Source organism: Carcharhinus amblyrhynchos, unplaced genomic scaffold, assembly GCF_965287045.1.
Source record: "Carcharhinus amblyrhynchos unplaced genomic scaffold, sCarAmb.v2.hapA chromosome_280, whole genome shotgun sequence".
Classification (NCBI taxonomy): Eukaryota; Metazoa; Chordata; class Chondrichthyes; order Carcharhiniformes; family Carcharhinidae; genus Carcharhinus; species Carcharhinus amblyrhynchos.
Window position 1 is genome coordinate 130,245 of NW_027650020.1, and position 13,503 is coordinate 143,747.

The following is a 13,503-nucleotide window of genomic DNA, read 5'->3' on the forward strand; positions in this document are numbered from 1 at the left end:
AGAGCTGATGTTTCGAGTCCAGATGACCCTTTATCAAAGCTTGTCAAAGGATCTTTGTCAACGACTTCGACTAAGGGTCACCTGGACTCAAAACATCAGCTGTCTTCTCTCCTGATAGATGCTACCAGACCTGCTGAGATTTTCCAGCATTATATCATAAGGGATGCCAATATCTCCTCCCTGATTTCCAGAATCTAGAGGCTGGTATTATCGCTAGACTATTAATCCAGAAACTCAGCTAATGTTCTGGGGGACCTGGGTTCGAATCCTGCCATGGCAGATGGTGGAATTTGAATTTGGTAAAGTATCTGGAATTAAGAATCTACTGATGACCATGGAACCTTGATCAATTGTTAGAAAAACCCCATCGGGTTCACTGATGTCTTTTAAGGAAGGAAATCTGCCGTCCTTACCCCGGTCTGGCCTATATGTGATTCCAGAGCCACAGCAATGTGGTTGACTCTGAATTGCCCTCCACAGGGCGACTAGGGTTGGGCAATAAATGCTGGCCAGCCAGCGATGCCCATGTCCCACAAATGAGTTTAAATAAAACTGAAGTGAAGTTTGTTGATGCCTTGACTCTGACATGTGACACCTATGATTTAGCGGAGGTATAGTGAGTCTGTGTTTCTCACTGGCTGCCTTTGCATTGTTGTGAGTGCTGTATTGGTGGAGCTTGTTTAGTTCTGTCAATAGGACTGCTGGTTTGCGATAGGGAGTGATGCCTAACAGTGTGGGTTCAGTTCCTGTACCTGCTGAGGTTATTACAGAAGCCTCTGTCAACCTTGTCCCTCGCCTGAGGTGTGGTGAACCTCGGGTTAAATCACTAGCAGTTAGCTCCCCCTCTGTAAAAGCCTCGGGACATCTGGGTCTGTGGCGACTTCATCTTCATCTTTATCAGTCTGATGATGAGGAAGGTACGAAAAATTGGTTGTGCAGAACTTGAGCATTAGAGTCATAGAGGTTGACAACATGGAAACAGGCCCTTCAGCCCATCCTGTTCATGCTGCCCCTTTTTTTAACCCCTGAGCTAGTCCCAATTGCCTGAGTTTGGCCCATATCCCTCTATACCCATCTTACCCATGTAACTGTCAAAATGCTTTTTAAAAGACAAAATTGTACCCGCCTCTACTACCTCTGGCAGCTCGTTCCAGACACTCACCACCCTCTGGGTGAAAAAATTGCCCCTCTGGACATTTCTGTATCTCTCCCCTCTCACCTTAAACCTATGCCCTCTAGTTTTCGACTCCCCGACCTTTGGGAAAAGATTGGTATTGAGGGATTTGGGCCAAATGCAGGTAAAACTGGGCGGTATGGACGAGTTGGACTGAAGGGCTTGTTTCCATGCAGCAAACCTCTATGACTCTATCTCTACTTACTACCATCTGTGGCCTTTTTTGGTGCACTGCCAGACCCTCTGCCTCCGAGGCCCAATTAATCCCTCTCCCTCTCTGCCTGTCTCCTCCTTCAGTATAGTGCTTCAGATCAATCTCTGTGATCAGGCTTGTAGTGCACAGAAAACCCTCTGGATGTTTGAACTGTGTAGAAAGCAGCGTCTAATTGCAGGCCCTTTTGTCGTTACTCCAAGTTGTCTCTCTAGTGTATTAACCGAGGTCAGGCAGCGATTCCCAGTCAATGCTTTTCCTCTCACCCGAACAGGCCATCATGAAGCAGAAGCTGCTCCCCAGTATCCTGAATGTGCTGTACCCCATCATGTGTGCGTCCCCACCTGAGGGAGAAATGGACCCCGAGGATCTGGATCTGGAAGATGACATCGAGGAAGAGGTGGAAGCTCAGACCCCGAAACACTTCTCTGCGCAGGTACTTGGGTGCAACAGAATCTAACAGGGCCCTGTGCTGAAGTGACTCCGTCCAGCCAAATGTCCAATAGATCACCCGACAGGAGCTTAATGCTGAGGTGGCTGAGTGCTCAGCACCCTCGGATTAAGTCTCACTTCGGAGACCTTGGTATATGATTCAGGCACAGCACTGCGGTGCCGAGGGAGTGCTGCGCTGCCGACAGAGTGCAACTGAGAAAGGGCCGCACAGATGGCGGGTCAGTGCTGAGGGAGCGCCGCGCTGTGGGGAGGGTCAGTGCTGAGGGAGCTCCGCACTGTGGGGAGGGTCAGTGCTGAGGGAGCGCCGCACTGTGGGGAGGGTCAGTGCTGAGGGAGCGCCGCACTGTGAGGAGGGTCAGCGCTGAGGGAGCGCCGCACTGTGGGGAGGGTCAGTGCTGTGGGAGCGCCGCGCTATGAGGAGGGTCAGTGCTGTGGGAGCGCCGCACTGTGGGGAGGGTCAGTGCTGTGGGAGCGCCGCACTGTGGGGAGGGTCAGTGCTGAGGGAGCGCCGCACTGTGGGGAGGGTCAGTGCTGAGGGAGCGCCGCACTGTGGGGAGGGTCAGTGCTGTGGGAGCGCCACACTGTGGGAGGGTCAGTGCTGTGGGAGCGCCGCACTGTGGGGAGGGTCAGTGCTGAGGGAGCGCCGCACTGTGGGAGGGTCAGTGCTGTGGGAGGGTCAGTGCTGAGGGAGTGCCGCACTGTGGGAGGGTCAGTGCTGAGGGAGTGCCGCACTGTGGGGAGGGTCAGTGCTGAGGGAGTGCCGCACTGTGGGGAGGGTCAGTGCTGAGGGAGCGCCGCACTGTGGGAGATGAGGATTACGCAGTTGCTGTACATATATCCTGTTGTGAACGTTGATCCCCTGAATAAACGCTGCAGATAAACTATTGGATATCATTGTATTGACTGATCGTTCTCAGATGGAGGACGACAAAACTCTTTGGTGGCATGATCCCACTCAGCTCAGTTTGTGGTTTTGATACATGGGCTGGAATTCTCTCCAAAAAATTCTGAGTGGCGAATTTGCGGGAAAACGAGTAATTCCTGCTGGTTTTTCCAGTGGGTGTTCAGACTTGAATCTCTGAATGATTGTCGAATGCTTTAATGTTTTGAAGACAAGGATAGATTTTTGAACAGTAAAGGAATTAAGGGTTATGGTAAGCGGGCGGATATTGGAGCTGAGTCCATGAAAAGATCAGCCATGATCTTATTGAATGGCGGAGCAGGGCTCGAGGGTCCGGATGGCCTATTCCTGCTCCTAGTTCTGATGTTCTTATGTTCTTGCACCCTCTGGAGGTGCAAAGGCCACCAAGTGAACATCATGTGATTTGAGGGGACGGGGCCTATTCCAGCTCAGGAGACTGGAACCCGTGGGCCTCTTGGGCATGTGAAGATTTATCAGCCTCCTGTTTGCTGGCCAGCAAGACCCCTGCAATGTCCCCCGCCTCCCCACCACCATTTCTGGGCATGCTTCACCTCCCCGCTACTGTCCCAACCTGGCCTGATCTCCACGCTCCTTGCAGTGCTGTCCTCTGCAGGATACCCCCACCCCTACCCCTGGCAGACTACCCCTCTCTACTCCCCTGCCCTGATCACTGACCTCCCTCCTGCCCCAATCAATCCCAATGGCAGTATGACAACAGGACCCCCCACCCCCACCCCCTTGGCTATGCCCAATGGGCTGGGCCAGGGTGCCCCTGGTGCAGGGGCATTTTTCCCCTGGGGCAGTGCCAGGATACCCATGCCCAGAGGGCACTCACTACCTGACCCCATGTGGGGCCCTAATGGACCCTCCTTCACTTCAGTGAGGTTGGGCGAGCTATGGTAATCCCTGCTGGAGTGGCGGGGTGGGAGAGGCCAGCAGGCCCAGAGAATTCAGTCCTAGGCCTGCCTTACAGCAGATTTCCAGTGCCCAAACACTGGTGGAAATCTGGTCCTGGGAGACACAGGCGTGGCGCGATTGCTCACGGGAATCCCGCTAATCGGCCAACGCACGATTCTCTGGGATAAAAACATGAGCGCAACAGGCCGGGAGAGTTGAAGCCATCATCTTTACTGAGGAGCCTTGGAACCGTGTCTGTGGCTGGTGTTTAAACAGGCACAGCTGTACCTCTGAGCGTGGTGTCTGAATGTGCTCACCCTTGAAGTTATCTACAAAGGCATCCTAACATCCCAGCTCCATCGTCTCTGAGGGAGGGAACCCTGGTGAATTTGGATTTGGACAGCAGTCTGAAATATCTGTCTCCTCTCTGTCTGTCTCTCGTAGGTGATCGACACGTTAGCTCTCCATCTGCCTCCAGAGAAACTCTTTTCCCAGCTGGTGAGTTGAAACGCGACCGTGGTATGTGGGCCAGGGGATTGCAGAAAGCTGCTTGACTCACACGCCCTGCAATAGCGACAGAACTGCCCAAAGCTCAAAGGATTGACACAATCGTGTAGGAGTCAGGGGTCCGCAAAGAGAAGATGACCCAGAAGTGAATGGGTGCCTGGGGGCAGGGAGTGGAAGCGGATACGATAGTGAGTTTTAAGGGGCGTCTGGACAAATCCATGAATAGGATGGGAATAGAGGGATATGGTCCCCGGAAGGGTAGGGGGTTTTCGTTCAGTCGGGGCAGCATGGTCGGTGCAGGCCTGGAGGGGCCGAAGGGCCTGTTCCTGTGCTGGAATTTTCTTTGTTCTTTGATTGGATTTATTATTGCCACATTTATTGGGATACAGTGAAAAGTATTGTTTCTTGCATTCAAAAGTCTGACAGCAGCAGGGAAGAAGCTGTTCTTGAGTCGGTCGGTACGGGACCTCAGACTTTTGTATCTTTTTCCCGACGGAAGAAGGTGGAAGAGAGAATGTCCGGGGTGTGTGTGGGGGGGGGGCCCTTAATTATACCGGCTGCTTTTCCCGAGGCAGTGGGAAGTGTAGACAGAGCCAATGGATGGGAGGCTGGTTTGTGTGATGGATTGAGCTACATTCACCACCCTTTTGTAGTTCCTTGTGGTCTTGGACAGAGCAGGACTCAAGAACAGCTTCTTCCCTGCTGCTGTCAGACTTTTGAATGGACCTACCTCGCATTAAGTTGATCTTTCTCTACACCCTCGCTGTGACTGTAACACTACATTCTGCACCCTCTCCTTTCCTTCTCTATGAACGGTATGCTTTGCCTGTATAGCGCGCAAGAAACAATACTTTTCCCTGTATCCCAATACATGTGACAATAATAAATCAAATCAAAACGCAGGGTCCAACACTTGCAAAATGTTGCCTTTATTCTGTCCCCACGGATGCTGTCAGACCTGCTGAGTGTTCTTCGTGTGAGAGAAATTCTCAAGTGTTTGTGGTTTTGGGCAAGGGACTGTTGTACTCTGCGGTGACTGCTGGGTTTAAAACAATGAATGTGGACCTGGGAAGCATGATCTCTTCCTTGAGTGAGATACCATAGGGCTGATGGCACCGCGCTGTAGTCCAGGGATCATTATCGGGCGAGAGCTGACACAGAGCAGTTTGCCCCAATTAGCCCTGGAGGAGAGGTGTAACTTCCGGCTGGAATTTACCCCCATGTGCAGGAGATTTTGCTGGAACATCTGTATCCCCAACGCCAGTCGGTCCTAACCTGATCTGGTTCAATGTTTCTCTCTCTGATAGACTCCTTTGATGGAGCCAGCACTGAGGAGTGATAATCCGTATGAAAGGAAGGCAGGCCTGATGAGTATGGCTGTTTTGGCAGAGGGCTGTGCAGACCACATTCGCCAGAAGTAAGTTTGTCCAATTTTACAGATACAGACACCCGTCAGTACGCACTGTAGTAGGGATAGAGACCGCAGTGTAAACACCCGTCAGTACACGCTGTAATAGGGATACAGACTGCAGTGTAAACACCCATCAGTATGCGCTGTAATAGGGATACAGACCGCAGCGTAAACACCCGTCAATATGCGCTGTAATAGGGATACAGACCGCAGCGTAAACACTCATCAGTACGGACTGTAATAGGGATACGGACCGCAGTGTCGGATTTAGTGGCACAGACTGTACATGAAGCAGATTGAGTGCCTAAGTTTGTATGAATGGTAATTTGTCAATACTTTGCCTTGCAGACATCTACACGCCATGCTGCACTGCATGTGTCAGGCCCTCACAGATCAGAATCAGGTGGTCCGAAACGCAGCACTCTTTGCCCTTGGACAATTCTCTGAGTTCCTGCAGGTAGGGAAAAGTGTTATAAATTTCATTGCACATTCAGTCAGTTACAGAACGTTCCTGGTCATTTTGTTTTGCCTTTCCTGTTTCCCCCTCACTTGGGTGTTTCAGTTGGGTGAGTGAGTTTTTTTTTTAAAACCTCTTTTATTTTAGTCTATCATCTTGTGATTCCTCTGCTCACTCAACCGAATGTTAGCCGTGCTCTCGCACTCTCCATTTCTCCTGCTTCCTTTTGCTTATCCTGTTCATGGGCCTCTTGCCGTTCTGTCGCTCGTCCTTGAGTTTTCTGAAAAGATCGCCTTTTGTCCATTTGCAAAATCTGCATGTTTATCTAGAGTCAAGATTATGAAGGGCATGGACAGAGTGGATAGTCAGGAGCTTTTTCCCACAGCTTTATAGTGGGTTAGCACTGCTGCCTCACAGTGCCAGGACCTGGGTTCGAATCCTGGCTTGGGTCACTGTCTGTGCGAGGCTGCACATTCTCCCCATGTCAGCGTGGATTTCCTCCGGGTGCTTCGGTTTCCTCCCACAGTCTGAAAGACGTGCTGGTTAGGGTGCATTGGCCATGCTAACTAAATTCTCCCTCAGTGTACCTGGACAGGCACCAGAGTGTGACGACTAGGGGATTTTCTCAGTAACTTCATTGCAGTGTTAATGTAAGCTTACTTGTGACTAAGAAATAAATAGTCAATTACTAGGCACCATCGGCTTAAGGTGTGAGGGGCAAGGTTTAACGGAGTTTTGTTTTACTCAGAGGGTGGTGAGTGCCTGGAACTCGTTGCCACAGGAGGTAGTGGAAGCAGTGTGATAGTGACTTTTAAGGGGTGCCTGGACAAATACAGATACCTTATTTATTTATTAGTCACAAAATCTGGCTCCAATCTAAAAATGAACCAGCAAAAGACAAAGCGAGCCAAATAACAAACTGAGCAACAGAAATAATCAAATGAAATCTAATTCCATCCATGAATCATTGTTTAATACTGAAGGCTCGAAACGTTAGCACTGGAAATAGATGAATTAAGCTGCGCAGACAGCTCATTTGTCCTGGGGGACTGACCACACATCTCTGCTTCCAGTCCATTGGAGTATCTGAATAGTGTGCACCTTTGAGAGGGAGCTGGAATGGTCCCTGACTGGGACAGCATTGGTGTCATAGAGAAAGCCAAACATCTTCAGCAGAAACACTTGGTCCGTATGATACCCTGGGCAAGTTCTGATCACCTTGAGGTGGGGGGGTCCAAGAGGAATTTTACAATGTTCGTTATAATCCTGTTGGGTCTGGGGGCTTTTTACTCTGTGCTCATGGTCTCTCCCAGGTGGTGACGGAAAGAGAGGACAAAGGGGAAGGACAGAATTATTCCCACTTGGAAATAAGTGCATATAATTCTGAGAGGCGACGTGGTTTTGTGAAGGAGAGGTTGTGTCTCACAGACTTGATTGAGTTTTTAGAGGAAGTTGACGAAGATGATTGATGAGGATAGGAGAGTGGTTATTGTCTCCATGGACTTGAGTAAGGCCTTTGACAAGGTCCCTCATGGCAGACTGGTGCAGAAGGTGAAGTCGCACGGGATCAGAGGTGAACTGGCAGGGTGGATACAAAACTGGCTTGGTCAAAGAAAACAGAGGGTGGCAGTGGAAGGGTGTGTTTCTGAATGGAGGGCTGTGACAAGTGGGGTTCCTCAGGGATCAGTGCTGGGACCTTTGCTGTTTGTAATATATATAAATGATTTGGAGGAAAATGTAACTGGATTGATTAGTAAGTTTGAGGAAGACACAAAGGTTGGTGGATTTGCGGATAGTGATGAGGACAATCAGAGGATATAGATCAGTTGGAGACTTGGGCGGAGAGATGGCAGATGGAGTTTAATCCGGACAAATGTGAGGGAATGCATTTTGGAGGGTCAAATACAGATAGGAAATATACAGTAAATGGCAGAACCCTTAAGAGTATTGATAGGCAGAGGGATCTGGGTATACAAATACATAGGTCACTGAAAGTGGCAATGCAGGTGGAGAAGGTAGTCAAGAAGGCATACGGCATGCTTGCCTTCATTGGTCAGGGCATTGAGTTTAAAAATTAGCAAGTCATGTTGCAGCTTTATAGAACCTTAGTGAGGCTGCACTTGGAAATATAGTGTTCGATTCTGGGTCACCCACACTACCAGAAGGATGTGGAGGCTTTGGAGAGGGTTACAGAAAAGATTTACCAAGATGTTGTGTGGTATGGAGGGCACTAGCTATGAGAAGAGGTTGGAGAAACTTGGTTTGTTCTCACTGGAGCAACGGGAAGTTGAGGGGAGATGTGATGGAAGTCTATAAGATTAAGGGGCGTGGACAGAGTGGATAGTCAGAAACTTTTTCCCCAGGGTGGAAGAGTCAATTACTGGGGGGGCACAGGTTTAAGGTGCGAGGGGCAAGGTTTAAAGGAGATGTACGAGGCAGATTTTTTTTTTACACAGAGGGTGGTGGGTGCCTGGAACTCACTGTCAGAGGAGGCAGTGGAAGCAGATATTACAGTGACTTCTAAGAGGCATCTTGACAAATCCATGAATAGGATGGGAATGGAGAGATATGGTCCCCGGAAGGGTAGGGGGTTTTAGTTAAGTCAGGCAGCATGGTCGGTGCAGGCTTGAAGGGCCGAAGGGCCTGTTCCTGTGCTGGAATTTTCTTTGTTCTTGCTGTGGTGCCGGACATTGTTTTCTTGAGGTGTGTTTCGATGCTTTATTTCATGTCTTTTTCCCCCCTTTGTCTCTTCCTCCTGCCCCCACAGCCCGATATTAGTAAGTATTCTGACGAGATCATGCCGCTTCTCCTGAACTACCTAGGCACAATCGACAACTCGAAGGGTGGCCATCTCACCAAGGCTTATTACGCACTGGAGAACTTTGTGGAGAATCTGGGTAAGGTAACACATGATACATTTTTGAGCGGGCCCCCGTTTGAAAATCTGCAGGAATTTTTGGTCACCTTTGTATAAGTCGGAAAACAAGTTGTTTTCAGTTTTTCCCCACTGCCAACTTCAGGCTAGAAGCAAATAGTTGGCTTCCTTTGAACTGATCATTGCAACTTCTGTGTGGATCGTATAAGAACTAGGAGCAGGAGTGAGCTATCTGGCCCCTCGAGTTTTAATTCCAGATTTCTATTCCTTCTAAATTCAAATCCCACCACTTGCCGTGATGGGGTTTGAACCCAGGTCCCCAGAGCATGATCTGGGTCTCTGGGTTACTAGTCTACTGACAACACCATTAAGCCACTGCATCCCCGAAGCTGGATGGTAAAACCCCATTAGTTTTGTAACGTCAACTATCTCCACCTCACCTCACTTCCCACTCAGCTGAAGACTTGTGTGTGCACTATACACTCCCAATGCCTCAATGAATCTGATTCCCACCACTCTGACAGCCAATAACACTTCTCCCCCGTAAGTACTCATTCACTGACCAGAAACTTAACATAGCCCGTGTTTCAGATGTGATCTGACTGGAGATTTATCGGATGGTTATTGCTCCAAATGTGGCTTGACTGAGATTTAACAGATGGTCTGTGCCCCAGATGTGGCCTGAGGAGATTCAACAAATGGCTAGTGCTCCAGATGTTTTAACGGACAGTCAGCGCTCGAGATGTTTTAACGGACGGTCAGCACTCGAGATGTTTTAACGGACGGTCAGCGCTCGAGATGTTTTAACGGACGGTCGGCGCTCGAGATGTTTTAACGGACGGTCGGCGCTCGAGATGTTTTAACGGACGGTCAGCGCTCGAGATGTTTTAACGGACAGTCAGCGCTCGAGATGTTTTAACGGACGGTCAGCGCTCGAGATGTTTTAACGGACGGTCAGCGCTCGAGATGTTTTAACGGACGGTCAGCGCTCGAGATGTTTTAACGGACGGTCAGCGCTCGAGATGTTTTAACGGACGGTCGGCGCTCGAGATGTTTTAACGGACAGTCAGCGCTCGAGATGTTTTAACGGACGGTCGGCGCTCGAGATGTTTTAACGGACGGTCGGCGCTCGAGATGTTTTAACGGACGGTCAGCGCTCGAGATGTTTTAACGGACGGTCAGCGCTCGAGATGTTTTAACGGACGGTCGGCGCTCGAGATGTTTTAACGGACGGTCGGCGCTCGAGATGTTTTAACGGACGGTCGGCGCTCGAGATGTTTTAACGGACGGTCGGCGCTCGAGATGTTTTAACGGACGGTCGGCGCTCCAGATGTTTTAACGGACGGTCGGCGCTCCAGATGTTTTAACGGACGGTCGGCGCTCGAGATGTTTTAACGGACGGTCGGCGCTCCAGATGTTTTAACGGACGGTCGGCGCTCTGGATTCGACCTGATTGGAAATTTTGACAGGTGGTTGGAGCTCCGGATGTGACTTGAGCAGAGATTTGAGGATGATGGGTGCTGTGGGTGTGACCTGAGCCAAGATTGAACTGCCTTTTTGCTTTGTTGTACAGGGAAGAAGATTGAACCATATCTGCCCACTCTGATGGACAGGATGCTGACAGCACTGTGCTCGTCCAGTAGTAACCGTGAGAAGGAGCTGGCCGTCAGCGCAATCGGTGCGATCGGTGAGTAAGGATTGCGTGCACCCAGGTCCAAACAGCCCTTCAGCAGATCACAAAGCCCAGCAGGAGGTCACTTGGCCCATGGAGTCTGTGGCGACTCTTTGTGGTAAATAATCCTCTCTGCTGGCTCTTGCCTCGGAGCCCTGTTGCAAGTATGTTCTGATTAAGCATTTATCCAATTTCCTTTTGAGCCTTACTATTGGAATGTCTCCAGCTTCCTTTCGGATAGCCTGTTCCAGATTACAACAACTCTCTGCCTCCAAAGATGGGCTCATCATCCAGCCTCTGGGTTATATATCAATCTGGTTACTGTCCCTCACCACTCAGAACACTTTACTCTAGTTTACTCTATGGGTGGCTCGGTGGTTAGCATTACTGTCTCGCAGCGCCAGGGACCTGGGTTTGATTCCCGGCTCGGGTCACTGTCTGTGTGGAGTCTGCACGTTCTCTCCGTGCCTGCGTGGGTTTCCTCCGGGTGCTCCAGTTTCCTCCCACGGTCTGAAGATGCGCCGGTTAGGGTGGATTGGCCACGCCAAATTGTCCCTTAGTGTCCAAAGATATGTGGGTTAGGGTGGATTGGCCATGCTAAATTGTCCCTTAGTGTCCAAAGATGTGTAGGTTAGGGTGGATTGGCCGTGCTAAATTGTCCCTTAGTGTCCAAAGATGTGTAGGTTAGGGTGGATTGGCCATGCTAAATTGACACTAGTGTCAGGGGATTAGCAAGATTGGGGATTGGGCCTGGATGGGGTTGTGGTCAGTGCAGGCTCCTTCTGCACTGTGGGGATTCTGTGAATAAATAAAGCCATTCATGATGTTGAAAACGATTTTGTCGCAGCCCCTATGTCACTGCAGATGTGAGGGTGTGATTGCACTGGAATGGGTGCAGAGGAGATTCATAGAAACATCCCTACAGTGCATAAGGAGGCCATTTGGCCCATCAAGTCTACACTGGCTCTTCAACTATCTATAACCCCTCGCATTTACACCACCAATCGCTTTGGACACCAAGGGGCAATTTAGCCTGTCCAATCCACCTAACATCCACATCTTTGGATAATGGGAGGAAACAGATGCAGACACTGGGAGAACATGCCACCTCCACTAGAGGCTGGACCCGAACAAAAGCAGCCAGCATAATTAAGGACCCCACGCACTCCGGACATTCTTCCACCTTCTTCCATTGGGAAAAAGGTACAAAAGTCTGAGGTCACGTACCGACCGACTCAAGAACAGCTTCTTCCCTGCTGCTGTCAGACTTTTGAATGGACCTACCTTGCACTAAGCTGATCTTTCGCTACACCCTCGCTGTGACTGTAACACTACATTCTGCACCCTCTCCTTTCCTTCTCTGTGAACGGTATGCTTTGTATGGCGCACAAGAAACAATACTTTTCACTGACTGTTAATACACGTGACAATAATAAATCAAACCAAACCCACTGTGCCACCGTGGTGCTCAGGATGCAGCCTGAGATGGGACATTTAAGTTATGAAGGTTGGGGAGATTTGAGCTGTTTCTTTTGGAGCAGGGAAGACTGAGGGACAACCTGATCACAAGATTATGAAGGGCATGGACATGGTGGACAGGGAGCAGCTGTTCCCCTTAGCTGAAGATTTATTATTGTCACATGTATTACCATACCGTGAAGAGTATTGTTTCTTGCATGCTATACAGACAAAGCATACCGTTCATAGTGAAGGAAAGGAGAGGGTGCAGAATGTAGTGTTACAGTCACAGCGAGGGTGTAGAGAAAGATCAACTTAATGCGAGGTAGGTCCATTCAAAAGTCTGACAGCATCAGGGAGGAAGCTGTTCTTGAGTCGGTCGGTACGGGACCTCAGGCTTTTGTGTCTTTTTCCCGAGGGTGAAAGAGAGAATGCCCGGGGTGCGTGGAGGGTTCCTTAATCACGCCGGCTGCTTTTCCGAGGCATTCAAGTTTGCACATTATCCCCTTGTCAGCGTGGGTTTCCTCTGGATGCTCCAGTTTCCTCCCACAGTCCAAAGATGTGTAGGTTAGGGGGATTGGCCATGTTAAATTGTCCCTAGTGACAGTAGATTAGTAGGGTAAATATGTGGGGTTATGGGTATAGAGCCTGTGTGGGATTGTGGTTGATGCAAACTCAGTGGGCTGAATGGCCTTTTTTACTGTGGGGATTCTATGAAGGGTCAGTCACGAGAGGACATAGTTTCAAGATGAGGGATGGGAGGTTTTAGGGGGATGTGAGGAAAAGCTTTTTTCCCCAGAGGGTGGTGAGGGTCTGGAACACGCTGCCTGGCAGGGTGGTGGAGACGGGATGCCTCACATCCTTTAAAAAGTATCTGGATGAGCACTTGGCACGCCATAATTCCAGGGCTATGTGCTGGGAAATTGGATCAGGTGAGAGTTCAGGTATTTCAGTAATGTCAGTGCGGACTCGATGGGCCAAAGGGGCTTCTCTACCCTGTGTGATTCTATGTTTCTGCTAACACCTTGTCGATTTGTTCCCCTCTGAAATGTCTCAGCGAGCGCTGCCAAGGAGGCCCTACTCCCGTACTTCGAAGCAGTGATTGTACAGCTGAAAGGATACTTGCTGAACACGAGCGAGGAGCTGCGTCAGGTTCAGATCCAGTCGCTCGGTGAGGCTTCGCTTCGCTTGGGGTTGGGGGCGCGCCAAGGGGAGGAGGGAGTGTGAGATTATGGTTCATGGTTGGTCACAGAGCTGTACACACTCCAGAAATATGAACCACTCAAATTGGGCCCATCGCTGAGGAAATGTTGCTCTGTCGGAGGGTCAGTGCCGTGGGAGCGCCGCACGGTGGGGAGGGTCAGTGCCGTGGGAGCGCCGCCCTGTGGGGAGGGTCGGTGCTGAGGGAGCGCCGCCCTGTGGGGAAGGTCGGTGCTGAGGGAGCGCCGCCCTGTGGGGAGGGTCGG

The 13,503-nt window shown here is 50.3% G+C and overlaps 1 protein-coding gene across 1 annotated transcript in view; it reads left to right on the forward strand.

The window, feature by feature from the left end:
• ipo4 (importin 4) overlaps positions 1 to 13,503 on the forward strand; it is a 77,360-nt gene that overhangs the window by 31,106 nt on the left and 32,751 nt on the right. The window contains exons 10-16 of the mRNA XM_080183410.1: positions 1,660 to 1,821; positions 4,102 to 4,155; positions 5,472 to 5,581; positions 5,924 to 6,032; positions 8,800 to 8,929; positions 10,481 to 10,594; positions 13,095 to 13,208. Coding sequence (XP_080039536.1) covers positions 1,660 to 1,821; positions 4,102 to 4,155; positions 5,472 to 5,581; positions 5,924 to 6,032; positions 8,800 to 8,929; positions 10,481 to 10,594; positions 13,095 to 13,208 — 793 coding nt within the window. The remainder of the gene's footprint in view (positions 1 to 1,659; positions 1,822 to 4,101; positions 4,156 to 5,471; positions 5,582 to 5,923; positions 6,033 to 8,799; positions 8,930 to 10,480; positions 10,595 to 13,094; positions 13,209 to 13,503) is intronic.